The sequence below is a fragment of the Dreissena polymorpha genome, chromosome 12 (assembly GCF_020536995.1).
Source record: "Dreissena polymorpha isolate Duluth1 chromosome 12, UMN_Dpol_1.0, whole genome shotgun sequence".
Taxonomy (NCBI): domain Eukaryota; kingdom Metazoa; phylum Mollusca; class Bivalvia; order Myida; family Dreissenidae; genus Dreissena; species Dreissena polymorpha.
In genome coordinates this window covers 36,549,548-36,564,977 of record NC_068366.1, presented here as the reverse complement: position 1 = coordinate 36,564,977, position 15,430 = coordinate 36,549,548, and the positions used below count along the sequence as shown (strand labels likewise).

Here is a 15,430-nt window from a genome sequence, read left to right as displayed (position 1 = left end):
ATTTGCTATTTCATTGTTGTTTCGTGTGCTGTTTTATCAGACTTTTTTTCATCGTTGTCAATATTATTAATCCGTGTAAGTCTATACGACTTTCCAAGCATAAATGGGGAACTGAATAAGCACCAGTTTGCTCATGCATGCAGGGATAATTGCAATGACTATTTCAATCCACTTTTCAAATTATACCATCTGCACTCTCTTGACAACAGCTTTATTTTATTGGCAACGTCAATGAAGTTAAGGTTATTAACTCAACACTTTCAAAGACTATGCTGTAAATGTAAGTGTTTATGTAACTTCAACGTTCCTGTTTTAAATTCCAAAATAATTCCTCATTTCTTACTTTGCCCGGCTGCATTTTAACATTGCATTAATCCACAGTTTAAACACATTTTAAATCGAAAACTGCCTATCCGAAGGTTGAGCCTCGTCATTTCGGATGATGACCGAGTGAGGCATATGTAAAACACAACCTTGAACTGTATTGAAATAATCAAATTATTTTGTTGATGTCGAATGAACAAAACATATTGTTTTCAATGTTATTTTAATTTATTTTGGTATGTGTGGTTTGTTTATGCAATAATAGCGAAAATACACATTTTCTTGGACATGATCATCTGCGCACTCGGGCAGGAACAGATTTTTCGAGCGCTCGCAGATGATCATGCCCTCGAAAACGTGTATTATCCCTATATTATATTATCGTATTATAACGCTGGTAGAAAATGTTTTGTTTAGTTACAGCGCGTGCTTTCAAACGCGTCTTTTCGGATGCGTCTTTAATCCGCTGTTCACAAGTTTTTTATTCTTGGTCTGATGTGCAATAAACCGGTCCTGACCGGTTTAGAGACAGCAGCGAATGGTTTATCACACCTAATCGAGATAAGAATGTCATAAGGGTGTGTTAGCATGTACACTGTGTAATCGATTTCATGACATGGGCATTTTAGCAAACAGAATCGGACCGACTGTTTGGGATTTTCAATCGGTCTTTCATGACCCCAATCGGTCTAGGACCGACAAAACTGAAAAAAAATCCCTGGATGCAAGTACTGCTTACTTGAGAGACCCAAGAACTTGTTTTACTTAAAAAAAATATAGAAATGCAAGTACAGCTTACTTGAGAGACCCAATAACTTGTTTTACTTAAGAAATACAGAGATGCAAGTACTGCTTACTTGAGAGACACAAGAACTTGTTTTACTTTAAAATATAGATATGCAAGTTCTGCTTACTTGAGAGACACAAGAACTTGTTTTACTTTAAAATATAGCGATGTAAATACTGCTTACTTGAGAGACCCTAAAACTTGTTTTACTTCAAAAATATAGAAATGCACCAACAGCTTACTTGAGAGACCCAATAACTTGTTTTATGTAAAAAATATAGAGATGCAAATACTGTTTACTTGAGAAACCAAAGAATTCATTTTACTTAAGAAATATAGAGATTCAAGTACTGCTTACTTGAGAGACTCAATAACTTGTTTTACTTAAGAAATATAGAGATGAGAGTACTGCTTACTTGAGAGACCCAAGAACTTGATTTACTTAAGAAATATAGAGATGTAAGTACAGCTTACTTAAGAGACCCAAGAATTTGTTTTACTTAAGAAATATAGAGATCCAATAACTTCTTACTTGAGAGACACAAGAACTTGTTTTACTCCAAAAATATAGAGATGTAAGTGCTGCCTACTTGAGAGACACAAAAAACTGTTTTTACTTAAAATATAGAGATGTAAGTGCTGCTTACTTGAGAGACCCTAAAACTTGTTTTACTTCAAAATATACAGATGCAAGTACAGCTTACTTAAGAGACCCAAGAACTTGTTTAACTTAAGAAATATAGAGATGCAAGTACTGCTTACTTGAGAGACCCAATAACTAGTTTTACTTAAAAAAATATAGAGATGCAAGTTCTGCTTACTTGAGAGACACAAGAACTTGTTTTACTTAAGAAATATAGAAATGCAAGTACTGCTTACTTGAGAGACCCAATAACTTGTTTTACTTAAAAAATAGATGCAAGTACTGCTTACTTGAGAGACCCAATAACTTGTTTTACTTAAAAAAACATAGAGATGCAAGTACAACTTACTTGAGAGACCCAATAACTTGTTTTACTTAAAAAATATTGAGATGTAAGTACTGCATACTTGAGAAACCCAAGAACTCGTTTTACTTAAGAAATATAGAGATGTAAGTTCTTCTTACTTGAGAGACACAATTACTTCTTTACTGAAGAAATATAGAGATGAAAGTACATGTACTGCTTACTTGTGAGACCCAAGAACTCGTTTTAATGTCATAAATACTGACCTGTTATCGTATGCTTATACTTTCCAAGGGGAAATAACTCATCCGGAATTTTAACTGGGAATCCGCCACCTCAATACCGTAATACAGGCCAGGTTAAACATAGTGCAATGCAACCTAGCCAAAAATCGGTAACCAACCCTCAATATTCTTTCCGGATCAACCAGGTGTATACGTGTCTTTTACGGCTCTGAATTAAAATATTGTTTTTCACTTGGTTGATTGGGGTTTTGAATAGATAAATTGTGTTATTTATCTTTTTATTTCTCATTCGGATTAATTTGTGTGGATTTAATGGATTTTGTTTCATTTGTAAAAGGTAAGCCATGCTTGTTTTTATCGAACAATGGTTTATTTCTACCATGCTGGGTGTTTTCAGGCGCGAACGACCACGTGCAAAACGTGCTCTTCTAATACATTGCTAGAACGTGCAAAGCATGTTCTTCTAATGTGTTACGAGATCGTGCAAAGCGTGTTCTTCTATTGACAGATTGTTTATCATTTGCCATTGTGTGCAATAATGATTTTAACGTTCCGTATGACAATCTAATTGATCGTCATTTTATTTTTCATCTGTTTTGAATTAAACTTTTGTTTAATTTATGATCTACGGCAGTATTATTATAATTTTCATTATGGTCAAATAATGATTTTATGTGCCGTATGATAATCTGGTCTGTGACCAGTTTATGGTTGAATATGCTTTGCTCTTGTTTTTCATATATTCGACTACATGATGGTCGCAGAAACAAGAGTGGATAAATACCCGGTGACTTCGCAGATCATGGATGATAGTTGCAGTATCAGTCACCGGGTATCGGGCACGATCGCGACCGTACTATGCTAAGTCTCTTAGACAGTCGGTCAACATCAGACCATATGGCGACACCCGTCAGCCGGTCTTTGCCCGATGGCATTGGTCAAGGACATCGACCAATGCCGGACCATTTGGCATCCGCCATACGGTCATTATCCGGTGACAACACTGGTCATGATATGACCGGTACGTCACCGGGGACGTTGATCACGGACCATTGATCGACGTCTGACCGGCCGGTCCGGTCACCGGTCATGTCACCGGTCCGGTCCGGTCCGGTCATTGATCACCGGTCCGGTCACCGGTCATGTCACCGGTCCGGTCCGGTCACCGGTCATGTCACCGGTCCGGTCACCGGTCATGTCACCGGTCCGGTCACCGGTCCGGTCATTGATCACCGGTCCGGTCCGGTCACCGGTCCGGTCATGTCACCGGTCATGTCACCGGTCCGGTCACCGGTCCGGTCCGGTCACCGGTCCGGTCATTGATCACCGGTCCGGTCCGGTCCGGTCACCGGTCATGTCACCGGTCCGGTCCGGTCACCGGTCATGTCACCGGTCCGGTCATGTCACCGGTCCGGTCATGTCAACGGGTCCGGTCCGGTCACCGGTCCGGTCATTGATCACCGCTCCGGTCACCGGTCAACAGTCATCAGTTAGGCCTGCCACCGATAACACCAGTCACCGGTCAAGAAGAAGAACTCGGTCTTCTTCATTGAATTATTCTCCTATTCTTTGTTGAATACATCGTCTTCATCAAGGATTAGACATCGGACACGCTCTTCTTCGTCGAGCAGTTCTCATCGTCGCGGCTCTCGTAAGCGATCACGTCGTCACTCACGGAGACGTTATTCTAGAAGATCTCGGTCTCATCGCAGCCGATCCACATCTCGGCCGATCCAGATCTCGACATCGCAGGAAACGAGGACGTCGTCAACCTTCACGTAGACATCAGCGGACTGCATTGAGCACCACTGGATATTTATCGAACATACCTCTCCTTCATTGAGCAGTTCTCGGTGTTGATACGCTCGTAAGCGATCATGTCCATGCTCACGGAGACAATATTGTAGAAGACAATATTTCCAGCGTAGCCGAACAATATTTCGGCATCGAAGTTATATGGATGTCGCCACTTCTCACGTAGGCGTTAATGAACCTACTGGTCATATCGACGTTCTCCATTTTATTCCTTTAGGAATATCATGTCTCCATTCCACGTGTGATGGTTCTTCTTATGGCATCCACACATGTTGCAGTCACCGAGCCGTAGTTGTATACGAACACTAGTTCGTTTAACATTCAGGCTTCGGGATAAGCTGTTCTTTTCTCCACTACGACTACAAGGACACTTATGCCTATTAATACTGATAATCTACCGTTGTTTTCCGGTTAACATTATCAGATGACTTCGTGGATGGTCATTCTTCTGCACCAGATATTTCCATTCTGACGCAGTTATATTATACCGGTCCCGATCACCGGACATCGGTCACCATTCATCGGTCATATCACCGATCACTGATCACCGGTCAGAATAAGTGATGTCTCATCGCCATCGGATTGGATTTTTTTGGCATGATCTTCTTTTCCGAGCAGTGCTTGACATTGATAACAGACCATATGGATTCCACCATTTTTCGGTCTTTAACTGGTAACGTCACCGGTCATATTATGACTGGTCCGTTCACCGGGCTACAGTTACCGGTCATTGACCGGTCCGGTTCGGTCACCACTTACCAATTACCGGTATTCCACTGTGTTTTCATCGGTCAATTTTTAGTATCACGGGTATCGTCTACATTACATATTTGTATACCCCTGGCTATGATTGTATTGAATACTATATTTTATGGATTCAACAATCTACATGACTTTTTGTGTTTTTCAATACTGATGTTCTACTGGCGACGGTTACCAAATCATGCTATATCTGTTATTTGTACTTCTATCTCAACCGGCTACATGCAGACTACTGGTCTTGCAGATAGATAGGCTGAAGTGGGCTCGGAGACTAGCATTGAGGTCGAACATTACTATTTGACCTCTATTAATTTATGTTCGAGACCCGAAGGATGAATTGTTTTAACCGCCTTTACCTGTCGGCTACAGACTTTGCAGTCAGTGTCACGGAACAGTTGGGACACATTAATGACGCTAGCAGGATTAGCAAGACGACATTTGTATCGACTTCTGCTTTTCTATTGCTCCTACGGCAGTGCATATTTTCAAGCTACTGGAATCAACAAGAGTTCTGATACATAGGATTGCCTATCAGATTGACCGCATAGCGGCTACAGTCTTGTAGATGGCTTAGGACCTATTGAACTCAGATCTTAGATCCTAGGATCTGGAGGGACCTCATCTTAAAGTTATTCTTCTATTACACTTCTGGCCATAACAGGCCGTCTTCCTATAACTGGTCGTATTCCTTTCGGAATTCGTCCAGGTTAGAAGTCTTGAAGTAAATGGATTAATCAAGTCAGAATTTAAGACTTCCATGCATTCTACCGGCAAGCGTGGACCCGCTTAAGGTTACCCCTAGGGTTTTCACCTTTTCTGCCATCACACCTCCGATTCCGGAGGTACCACTATCAATCATATTTCCGTACTTCGCAAATCGATGACTTCGCGACCTGTATTATCCAGGATTTTAAAGGCGTCTGTTATTGGTTCAAGAAGAGGCTATATTCTGTAGATAGGTCATAAACTTATAAGTGTTAAACACTGTCCTATTCTACCAATTTTCAAGTGTGTTTGGAGTGGGAAAGTTCGGCTTGCCGTGGTTTCTTTGCCCACCCATCCTTGACAAATGGTTCCGGTCACCGGTCGGTATTTACCGGTCCGGTCACCGGTCCTTCTGCTGAGACGTCTTTTCTTACGTCCGTTTCAGCTTTATTTTTAAGATAATTGTATTAATCTCGGGATTATTTAATGACACAGATTTCCATCTTTTGTCATTATTTACCACTATTCAGTGGTGTCTAGACTAGAAGATTATCTTGGCAAGAATATAGTTTATTCTACCACAACCTTCCTTACATCTTATACAGATGTGAGCAGATAAGGTTTTGGACGATCACATAGAACAACGTATCTTGATTTTCTCAATTATGTGGTATCCTAACGAATATCACCTGCACATCTACATCTTGAAAAGCGAAAATTCTTTTTAGCTGTTTTTCATTTACAACACATTTTCACGATTCCTTTGTGATGGTTTCAACTATCACACATCGGTCGTGGTTTACTTACAGACACGGAGGTGATCATATTATCACTCCTTGTAACTGGAAATCAGGAACTTATTCGTTCTTTGCAAGAACAACAAATTTTCTCTATCGTCTTTCTCATACCAGTTCGTCTCAACGCCCTGTTGGACCTTTTGTCCTGCAGTTCTTTCTTTCGAATTATTTTTCCGTTGGGTTCAATAATGTAATTGCGCATGCGCGGCAGTGAAGTTGCAGACGAGTTGCATGGTGTACGTAGTATATCAAAGAATGTTGTTTATCATCAAACGCTAGTTATTAGCGTTATGCGATCGTATATCGCAGTGTATACCGGTATGCTGAACAACGTCAACAATGCAGTTCACAGAAATCGATCCAGCAGGGTGTGCGATTGTTATAAATTCGTCCATTGACATAAACTGGAATATCTTGCCTTCTTGGTGAGTTTTTGCAATAACTGAGTTTTTGCCATAATTTCATGAAATATACTTAATGAACCATGGGATTATGGTTCTACGACCTTTTAAGTCTCCTGTACAATTATTTTCAGGAAACTTCTTCACAGGTCAAATATCATATCTCACTGAGACATATTTTTACTGATCCAAACATGTGCCACTTCATGTCTGGCCATTAATAACTTTTAGTTATCTCTACAGAAGAACGTTTTTCTGTTAGAGTTTCAATCCTTGTTACTTGTGCAAGGATAATTCCATCAGAACTGTATAAAGGTTCTATGGAAATTCATTTTTTACTGGGTAATTGAGAGCATAGTTATTACCTTAATCACTCTGCTAGATACATAGAGGTTTTTTCTCATCTTTTTCTTGATGATAAGAAATTTGTTCTTTTCTTCATCAAAGGATAGAGATTATGTTTTCGTATACCTTGTTTTGTGTAAGTCATCGCAACTTTGTGCTGTCTTACCTATTTTGGAACTGATCCAAACTATGGAACGTCAACACTATGTTTTTCGTTCCTTTACCTTCTTAAGTGGTTTTGACTTGTGTAACATGTTGGGATGCTTAATGAGCTCCCTATGAACCTTTTTCTTCAGGCTTATTAACAGTTCCAATATAATTTTAAGACGGTTTTCCTTCTTATTATGGCTTTTACCATACGGAGAAGTGAAATTCATGCTTTTTCTGTTGAATACGACCAATTCCAGTTGGATCTATTGTCGTTTTCACTTTGTTGTGTCAGCCAGGATTCCTTGCTTAATATCAAGTCCTCTATATGGCTTCTACCTTCAAGTTTCCAAGTTTTCTTAAACTGGTAGTCATGAAGATGAGGATAAACTTCTTTGGGCAATCAGGGCTTTGAAGTTCTATCTCAGCAGTGTTAGTCAGAAGTCCATTCGAGGTTCTCAAAGACACTCTTCATTTCCCCAAAAAAGGGGGGGGGGAGATGTGTCTGCGGCTTCTATTTCTCGGGGTTAGACCTCGACTAAGGAAAGTTAATCTTATCCTATCTAAGGATTCATTCCTTTTTAGGATCTGACCGCATGAATTAAGAGCTCTGTCTGTTTTGTGGGCATATATTAATCACACCCCACTTTTTGATGTGCTCTAAGCTGTTTACTGGAGGAATCCGACCACCTTGTCATCTTTTTATCTTCGTTTTCTGAAGTGCCAACAATACAATTTGTATACGTTTGGGCTTGTTGTGGTTTCACTAACGGTAGTGTCTTCTTTACGACATAGACATATTACTCTGTCCGAGAAGTCATAATTAATACCGTTTTGACGAAGATTACTTGATATCATTAGCTGATAACCCTGTTTATGGGTTCTACTGTGTTGGGAAAATATATACGAACCTTCCCACCGCAGCTGCAAAATCAGCATACGATAACAGGTCAGTATTTATGACATTAAAACAAATTTTTTAAATAAAATTCATTTTAATTATTAAATACTTACCTGTTATCGGTAAGTCCCACCTCCCACCCCGCTATTCGATTAATATTTTTGTATATATATTGAAAGAATATTGAGGGTTGGTTACCGATTTTTGGCTAGGTTGCATTGCACTATGTTTAACCTGGCCTGTATTACGGTATTGAGGTGGCGGATTCCCAGTTAAAATTCCGGATGAGTTATTTCCCCTTGGAAAGTATAAGCATACGATAACAGGTAAGTATTTAATAATTAAAATGAATTTTATTTAAAAAATTTGTTTTAATTAAGAAATATAGAGATGCAAGTACATGCACTGCTTACTTGATAGACCCAAGAACTTGTTTTACTTAACACATATAGAGATGCAAGAACTGCAAAATTTCCCAATATGGTCTAGGTAGTAACATACAGGCCATGATAAAATAGCAGATTTGGCAATCATAAAGTAAAAGCGAAAACAATCAACTCTAAATAATATCATGTTTTTTGTAATTGCTTAATGTCAAATAACTTGTGGATTAGATTCATAAAAATAAATTGTAAACAAATTCAAAAGAACATGACGTACTAAAAATGTTTCTAAAAATTTAGATCAACAGTTTGAAAAATAATGCAAGTGAAAGCTATTAATTACATGGATGAGGCATTAATGGTATTTTGAAAGATATCTTTATATACAAAAACATATTATTTAGACTACCACGCCCTTTCTCAATCATATGTTTTCATTATCAGCAAACATTTAATTGACTTTACTCGTGGATTTATTATGCTCCCCCAAAATAAAATTTTGAGGGGAGCATATAGTCGCCTCTTCGTCTGTCCGTCTGTGTGTCCGTCCGTGCACAAATTTTGTCCGGGCTATTTCTCAGCAACTAATGACCGGAATTCAATGAAACTTTATGGGAAGTTTCACTACCAAGAGGAGATGTGCATATTATCAGCAGGTTCTGGTCTCTGACTGGTTCTTATTTTGGTATATTTTTGCTACTTGTTAAGTCAGTAGTATGCTTGTTTTGTTGTCAGTGGATACTAGACCACGACATCACTGACCTTGGCCTTGACCTGACCTTCAGCGTGGAGACCGATGTGTTCGGGGTCATGGAGGAGGTGGAGTTGACACCAGGAGGGAGCACTCTACCAGTCACAGAGGAGAATAAGGTGATACAGACTTGTCTCCCATAATACAAATTGTGTTATTGTGTATGAATAATATTTATATTCAAGTAGGGTGGGGGTAGATTTGTGTCACTTTATAACCCCACAGGGTGGGGGTAGATTAGAGTTACCTTCTCAGGCTCTCAGTGAGCATAAAACGTTGCAAACTACTGCAACATTTTGAATCAAAGCCTCAATATGTCATCACCATGATATGTTCATGTGCAAGACATTTTTCTTGTTCAATGATCCACACATTCTTTAGTAATTTGCCCTTGAATATAGCTGACAATAAGGTGAGAGGGTATAAGCCACGCTTGTGATGAAGCTTCTGTGAGGGGAAAAACATGTATTGCTTTATGGAGAACAGGAAGATGTATTTTGGGGTCCTTTTTCAGACTTAATATGAAGCAGAAATGAGCAACTGATTTTGATAAGCTATTTTTTGTTCAGAACAATACTATCAATCGTAAAAAATCATGATGGATTCCTGGTCTATTGAGTTTATTATTAATAAATGTTGTAATGTAACAATCATCACAAACATCTACAATGTTATATATTCCTAAAGTGTCAGTGGTCTTTGGATTCTCTAAAAGAAATGGAGAAGTGCACTGTCAATGATGATTGTACGAGCATGATGCTGAAATTGGTCAAATGCCATATGCGGCCAGTCTGGTCAGAAGCTGCCCTGTCTGGGTATGAGACTACGAAACCTTGCATGACTTTGAGTGGACAGCGTAGCTCCTGTCCAGACTCCGCATATGACATGAGACCCATTTTCGCATGACGTGGGTAATATTTCTATCTAAATTAAAATGGGAATGAACATAACTGCTTTTGTTCCAAATAGGCCGAGTATGTACAGCTAGTTACTGAACTTCAAATGACACGAGCTATCCAGCCCCAGATCGACAACTTCCTGGCAGGATTTAACCAGTATGTGCCGCAAAAGTTGGTCAGGCTCTTTGATGAATATGAACTGGTAAATAACAGCTTTTATGTCTAATTTGCATGAACAAAATGTTTTTTCTGTTGTTGAGATGTTAGGCAAAAACAATGGTTTCATATTTAATGTACATGATTTTATGTGTATGTGTCAATTTAAGAGAATAAAATTATTCCTCATGTATGTGTCAAAGTGTCTCTTATTTTCATTAATGATTTCAATGTTTTGACAAGTATGTTTGATTTTTATGCTCCCCAAAAATTAATTTTGAGGGGAGCATATAGTCGCCGCTTCGTCTGTCCATGTGTGTGTCCGTCTGTCTGTCCGTGCACTATTTTTGTCCGGGCTATTTCTCAGCAACTAATGACTGGAATTCAATGAAACTTTATGGGAAGCTTCACTACCAAGAGGAGATGTGCATATTATCAGCGGGTTCTGGTCAGATGATTTTTTACAGAGTTATGGTTCATTGAAATTTTCTATAAACTGTACATATAGTGCAAGATTTTTTATTATTTAGAGAGTTATGGCCCTTTGAAATTTTTAATTTGCTAAACCATCCATCGTATTATTTTGTTCAAAGTTATGCCCCTCAAGACGTTTCCTTTTATCTGAATATATAGTGCAATATTGTGACAAAAAAACTTTGGGGAGCATCACCCGACTCGGAAGGTTTCTTGTTACTTTATGATGTAGAAAATAATAGACCTAGACTTGATGACAATATAAGTCGTGTTCTGAGAAAACTGGGCATAATGCATGTGCGTAAAGTGTCGTCCCAGATTAGCCTTTGCAGTCCGCAGGTACGACACTTTCAGCCTAAATTGAATTTTTGCTAAGAAGAGACTTCATTTAAATGAAATATGTCATACAAGCTGAAAGTGTTGTCCCAGATTAGCCTGTGCAGACTTCACAGGCTGATCTGTGACGACACTTTACGCACATGCATTATGCCCAGTTTTCTCAGAACACGAATCATATGTCTTTTGGCAGGAGAGATCTTCTCAATTCTTATTTAAATTTAAGTTTTTTAACATGACCAATTTTAGGATAATGTCTTTAGATGTTCATGGGAAATTTCCTATTGCATTTGCAATAGAATTTTCCCAACATAAATAACAGAGAAATGACCAATTTATTGTCATTGTAAATTTTAACAATTTTAAGGCAAAGGTATGTAAAAATATTATTTTGAGATTTTTGAGGAAATTGTTCAAGTATATTTGCAAATGACATCTACTAATGATTTACAATGTTAATGTTTCTTTTGTATTTTAAATAAATATTAAATTATTTTCAAGGTAGCCCATTAGATTTTTAATTTATAAGCCAAATATCCTTAGTGAAAGATCAAGAACACAATCGCAGGATTCTGTATCCTTTTTGCCGTCTCTGCTTCCCATCTTGATTGGTCAACTAACTAAGTGTCATTTTTAATGTCAAAGGCACATTAATAACTTAAAATAAATGTTGAGGGAGTTATTGCAATTTAATTGTTTGTATAGGTAGCTAAAATGCAGACCTAACGAGGAAATGCATTTGGGCTAGTAGGGGTAAGGTCAAGGTCACTGAAAGAAAGGAAACAGGTGGTTTAAAGTTAATAACTTTAAATTATATGGACCAATCTTGATATATTAAAGTTTGAATATAATAACTTAATAAGTTGGAACAGAGACCTAGCACACCTAACAAGGAATAATATGAGCCGCGTTCTGAGAAAACTGGGCTTAATGCATGTGCGTAAAGTGTCATCCCAGATAAGCCTGTGCGGTCAAACGTTGGCTCCTTGTCATTGATAAGATTTCCCTCTATCCCATAAATGCAGTAAAGCACATGTGTTTTTTTCTCCAGGAGGTGCTGTTGTCAGGGATACAGAAGATAGAGGTGGAAGACTGGAAGGCTAACACAGTCTACACTGACTGTGATCCTGCAACACCTGTCGTCCAGGTAAAATACGAGGTCTTGTCATTGAATTGCAGTCTTTTATCATGAATTTTAGTGATTGTAGATTTTTTTCTGGTTCATATTTTGACCGGACACACACATAGTACTGTAAAATCATTTTTATTTGTTGACATGAAATTTTGTGGTTTTCAAAAACATGTTGCAATTTTTGTGCAGACGTTTATATTTTGAGTGGACACCCACACAATAATACTGTTTAATCATTTACATTTGTCAACATAAAACTTCAAGTTTTTTCAAAAAATGGTTCTGTCAAAATTTGTGTGGAGACGTAAATTTGTGGATTACAGATATTTGACAAAAAATTGTTAATGAATTTGCCTTGGTCATTTTTCATGTGTTTTTAATAATTGCCTGCAATAAACAGCGGTGAAGGAGAGGGTGTCACCTTGCAGGTGTGGGCCCTTTTTACCACATGCAATTTAACCCATTCCCACTTAGATACGTATTTTGGCGTGTTTGTAGTCCCTTAATTTAAAAAGTTACATTTAATTTAAGACCTTTCTTACTAGATTCAAGTTGTTAAGGCTTCATCTCCAACCCTTAGGGTTGGAAATGAAGTCTATAAAACTTGAGTCTAGTAAGAAAGTTATTTAATTAAGTTTAACTTTCTAAGGGACCACACATGTGTCAAAATACGTATTTGAGTGGTAAAGGGTGAAAGAATTAAATGGATCAAAAATGCATGGATTAGTCTACACAGGAAATGAACACAAATTTATGTCCCACAAGCAATAATGACTTTACAGTATTCTATGGTGAAGTTTTATAATCTTGAAAAAAAGATGTCAAGATAAAGTTGTGCAACCGTTTCCATTTTTGGCTGAATATTTCTTCTAGCAAAATCTTCTAACATGATAGCAGATTGTTGCCTATTTCAGTGGTTCTGGGAGGTTGTAGAGGAGTTCTCAGACAGGGAAATGATAGTAGATTGTTGCCTATTTCAGTGGTTCTGGGAGGTGGTAGAGGATATCTCAGACAGGGAAATGATAGTAGATTGTTGCCTATTTCAGTGGTTCTGGGGGGTTGTAGAGGAGTTCTCAGACAGGGCAATGATAGTAGATTGTTGCCTATTTCAGTGGTTCTAGGAGGTTGTAGAGGAGTTCTCAGACAGGGAAATGATAGTAGATTGTTGCCTATTTCAGTGGTTCTGGGGGGTTGTAGAGGAGTTCTCAGACAGGGCAATGATAGTAGATTGTTGCCTATTTCAGTGGTTCTGGGAGGTTGTAGAGGAGTTCTCAGACAGGGAAATGATAGTAGATTGTTGCCTATTTCAGTGGTTCTGGGAGGTTGTAGAGGAGTTCTCAGACAGGGCAATGATAGTAGATTGTTGCCTATTTCAATGGTTCTGGGAGGTTGTAGAGGAGTTCTCAGACAGGGAAATGATAGTAGATTGTTGCCTATTTCAATGGTTCTGGGAGGTTGTAGAGGAGTTCTCAGACAGGGAAATGATAGTAGATTGTTGCCTATTTCAGTGGTTCTGGGAGGTTGTAGAGGAGTTCTCAGACAGGGAAATGATAGTAGATTGTTGCCTATTTCAGTGGTTCTGGGAGGTGGTAGAGGATATCTCAGACAGGGAAATGATAGTAGATTGTTGCCTATTTCAGTGGTTCTGGGGGGTTGTAGAGGAGTTCTCAGACAGGGCAATGATAGTAGATTGTTGCCTATTTCAGTGGTTCTGGGAGGTTGTAGAGGAGTTCTCAGACAGGGAAATGATAGTAGATTGTTGCCTATTTCAGTGGTTCTGGGAGGTTGTAGGGGAGTTCTCAGACAGGGAAATGATAGTAGATTGTTGCCTATTTCAGTGGTTCTAGGAGGTTGTAGAGGAGTTCTCAGACAGGGAAATGATAGTAGATTGTTGCCTATTTCAGTGGTTATGGGAGGTTGTTGAGGAGTTCTCAGACAGGGAATTGATAGTAGAGGAGTTCTCAGGCAGGGAAATGATTGTAAATTGTTGCCTATTTCAGTGGTTCTGGGAGGTGGTAGAGGAGTTCTCAGACAGGGAAATGATTGTAAATTGTTGCCTATTTCAGTGGTTCTGGGAGGTGGTAGAGGAGTTCTCAGACAGGGAACGGTTTCAGCTGCTGCAGTTTGCAACCGGAAGGTAGGCAATTGTTTGAAAGGACACACAAAGGAACAATTGTTTTAGGAACAATATATAAATGTTTGTAATGGTTATTCATGTTTTGCAGTTTGTTGAAATTTTGTCAATAATATAATTTAAAAAAGTGTTGTATCTTTTAATGGTAGCATTGTCAATTGTGTGTTTACTTAGAGATTACCATGTCATTGGTTTGATCTTTACTCTTTAAAAAAAAAAAAAAAAAACTGAGTACTGGTGCTACCCAGGAAATGGAGTCTTGAGCTTCTCAAAACTCTTAAATGTTTTTTGTTATGTACAGCTAACATTAATAATAGCAGGTATGATAATATGGACTGTGCTCTGAGTAAAGGGGGTTTAATGCATATGCGTAAAGTGTTTGTATTTGTTTCTGTTTGTATGTAGTTTTTTCATTTAAATAAAGTCTCTTCTTAGCAAAAATCCAGTTTAGGCTGAAATTTTCTGCACAGGCTAATCTGGGACAAAACTTTACGCACATGCATGAAACCACCGTTCCACAGAGCACGACCCATATCAATTCTGTACCTCTTAATTCTACACAATGTAGTTCATTCTCACTATATGGTATGCAGTTGGTCCTATGTGTCTATGATTTTTCTCACAGTTCAAGGCTTCCATTTGGAGGGTTTGGTAACCTTAGAACAGACGGGCAGACACAGCAGTTCACCATCAGTCTTGTACCCTATACACCTGGCCTCTTACCTACTGCCAGCACTTGGTAATGCTATGCGTTTGAGCTGTTCTCTGTGAAAAGGGGGTTTAATGCATGTGCGTGCAGTGTCGTCCCAGATTAGCCTGTGGAGTCCACAGAGGCTAATCAGGGATGACAATTTCTGCTTTTATGATATTTTCTATATAAAGAAAGCATCTTCCTAGCAAAAATCCAGTTTTGGCGGAAAGTGTCGTCCCTGACTAGCCTGTGCTAATCTGGGACGACACTTTACGCACATGCATTAAACCCCCTTTCA

At 38.6% G+C, this 15,430-nt stretch overlaps 1 protein-coding gene across 2 annotated transcripts in view; it reads left to right on the top strand.

Moving 5' to 3' along the window:
- The window catches only part of LOC127852764 (E3 ubiquitin-protein ligase HACE1-like), a 63,807-nt gene that overhangs the window by 46,914 nt on the left and 1,463 nt on the right, over positions 1-15,430 (top strand). For both annotated transcript variants that reach the window (XM_052386724.1, XM_052386725.1), the window contains exons 21-25: positions 9,295-9,429; positions 10,280-10,411; positions 12,227-12,322; positions 14,374-14,444; positions 15,067-15,180. In XM_052386724.1, coding sequence (XP_052242684.1) covers positions 9,295-9,429; positions 10,280-10,411; positions 12,227-12,322; positions 14,374-14,444; positions 15,067-15,180 — 548 coding nt within the window. The remainder of the gene's footprint in view (positions 1-9,294; positions 9,430-10,279; positions 10,412-12,226; positions 12,323-14,373; positions 14,445-15,066; positions 15,181-15,430) is intronic.